The sequence below is a fragment of the Zophobas morio genome, unplaced genomic scaffold (genome assembly GCF_036711695.1).
Source record: "Zophobas morio isolate AGI-343-1 ecotype UQ-CSIRO unplaced genomic scaffold, CSIRO_AGI_Zmor_V1 ptg000020l, whole genome shotgun sequence".
NCBI classification, from domain to species: Eukaryota; Metazoa; Arthropoda; class Insecta; order Coleoptera; family Tenebrionidae; genus Zophobas; species Zophobas morio.
Genome location: NW_026972125.1, coordinates 4806991 through 4808931, shown reverse-complemented (window position 1 = coordinate 4808931; position 1941 = coordinate 4806991). Strand labels below are relative to the sequence as shown.

General features: G+C 30.5%; 1 protein-coding gene across 1 annotated transcript; it reads right to left on the bottom strand.

Annotated features, from left to right (window-relative positions):
- Nucleotides 1–319: 319 nt before the first annotated feature.
- LOC135131524 (uncharacterized) lies at nucleotides 320–1027 on the bottom strand. The gene is made up of 3 exons (XM_064059304.1): nucleotides 890–1027; nucleotides 700–810; nucleotides 320–645 (listed from the first exon to the last, which is right to left on the bottom strand). The coding sequence occupies exons 1-3, from the start codon at nucleotides 972–974 to the stop codon at nucleotides 515–517; spliced, it is 327 nt and encodes a 108-aa protein (XP_063915374.1). The 5' UTR covers nucleotides 975–1027; the 3' UTR covers nucleotides 320–514.
- Nucleotides 1028–1941: the final 914 nt, after the last annotated feature.

Below are 1941 nucleotides of genomic sequence, written 5' to 3'. Positions count from 1 at the left end.
ATTTTTGATTTTTTTTATTCTTTGGATTTTGGAATTATTGGATTTCGAGTTTAAGTTTCTTGAATTTTTTGAATTTTCCAGAGTTTTTATTTTTCGGATTTTTTGGTTTTTATTTTCTCGATGTCTTGGATTTTTGAAATTATCGAATTTTTAGATTGTTTTTTGGGTTTTTTGAATATTTTTTTTTTTATTTTTCAGATCTTTTGAGTTTCTTGGGTTTTCGGATAGTTCCGATTTTTTGGACTTCTTTAATTATTTGGATTTTTCCTTGTACTTTAATTTTTTTGGATGTTTTGGATTTTGGAATGATTGGATTTAGAGTTTATTTCTTCAAACTTTTGCAAAAAATTAGAAAGTTTATTTATTAAGATTTGTTCTTACTGGGTCTATTTTGATAAGTATTTATTTACAACAACAAATAGTAACCTTGACATTTAAAACATACAGTAAATTTCAACATATATTGTGATAACCTCAAGATAAATTTACATTGTATCTGTGAAAAACGGGAACATTAATAATCAAAATCGCCATAATCACACTCTGAGCAGCCGGTACCCTCAGGTACTGCATATAAATCCTTGTGGAACCTAAACCCAGGTCTTCTATTCCTGTCGTGGTACGTGGTGGTGTGTAGTGTCGTACCTGTAAATAACAGATTAGTCACCATTTTATAATCTTCCAAACCACCTTCATTACCGTAATAGTCCAGACAGTACACGTCGATATGCACCCTATAGTCGCCTTCGGTTTGTATGTGTTTTTTACAGTTCACGGTTGCAGGCGGGCAGGAGTAGCCGAAGCACGTCTCTGCAGCAGAAAGATACTTAAAAACATTTTTACGCGGCTAGTGTACACCATTTTTTCTACGATCGTTCAGGGTACTTACTGGAGGCGTAGTTCGGGGGTGCTATATACGTAGCTTGCGCGATGGTTACAACAGCGAGGAGCAGAAGCACACTTTTTTTCAACATGTTTCAATCTAATGTTTCTTTCGTTGTCTAGGTTGACGGTGAACGATTACTACTCTCGGTAAACAGTTTCCATTTATAAGGAATTTTCGTAACTTCTGACCTTTTTGTGTCGATAAAATTTTTATTTTTGGGTTTCTTGTGAATCTGGTTATCGTGTGCGATAGCGCTAGTGACATAATTCTAGTAGTATTTTTTGCTATTTGTTAATCAAATAAAAGTCTTCTTAAAATAAAAAGTTTCTCGTATTTATTTTTTAATAAAATTTTAACTGCGGTACTAGGTGGAGCAGTGAACTATTATACTGCTTAACGATTTTGTTCTTTATCGCCGATAGGTTTTTTATTTACACATAACAGTGTCATCCAGGTTAACAACAATCTGCGATAAATTCAAGATAAGCTTAAACTATTTCTTCACTCTTTGTTATTGTTTGTTTGGATTTTGTGAATTTTTCATCCATTTGGTTTTTTAGATTTTTTTCAATTTTCTGAATTTTTCCTTATATTTTAATTTTTTGGATTTTTTTGAAGTTCTTGATTTTTGGAATTATTAGAATTTTTAGGTTTCTTGAGTTTATTGGTTTTCTTGGATTTTTTGGGTTATGTGGCTTTTTTTAATTTTTTCCATTTTCTTGATTTCTTAGATGTTTTGCTTTTCTGTTTTTTTCAATCTGTTGGATTTTTTGATTTCTTTGATTTTTGAATTTTTGGAATTACTGGATTTCGAGTTTGGATTTTTAGAAAATTTTATTTTTCGGATTTTTTAGTTTCTTGAGTTTCTTGGGTTTTTGGATCATTTCGATCTTATGGATATTTTAATTACTGGATTTCTTGGATATTTTTTTATCTTTTAGATTTTTGGCATTAATGGATTTTCAAATTTAGTTTCTTGGGTTTTTTGGAATTTTCGATGTTTTTTATTTTTTGGATTTTTTGTGTTCCTTGAGTTTCCTTGTTTTTTTTGGATT

Coding starts and splice junctions, on each gene's coding strand:
- LOC135131524 (XM_064059304.1), bottom strand. CDS start 974: ATGTTGAAAAAAAGTGTGCTTCTGCTCCTCGCTGTTGTAACCATCGCG. Junction 811..889: donor ACCCCCGAACTACGCCTCCA/GTAAGTACCCTG, acceptor TTTCTGCTGCAG/AGACGTGCTTCGGCTACTCC. Junction 646..699: donor GTACTGTCTGGACTATTACG/GTAATGAAGGTG, acceptor TGTTATTTACAG/GTACGACACTACACACCACC.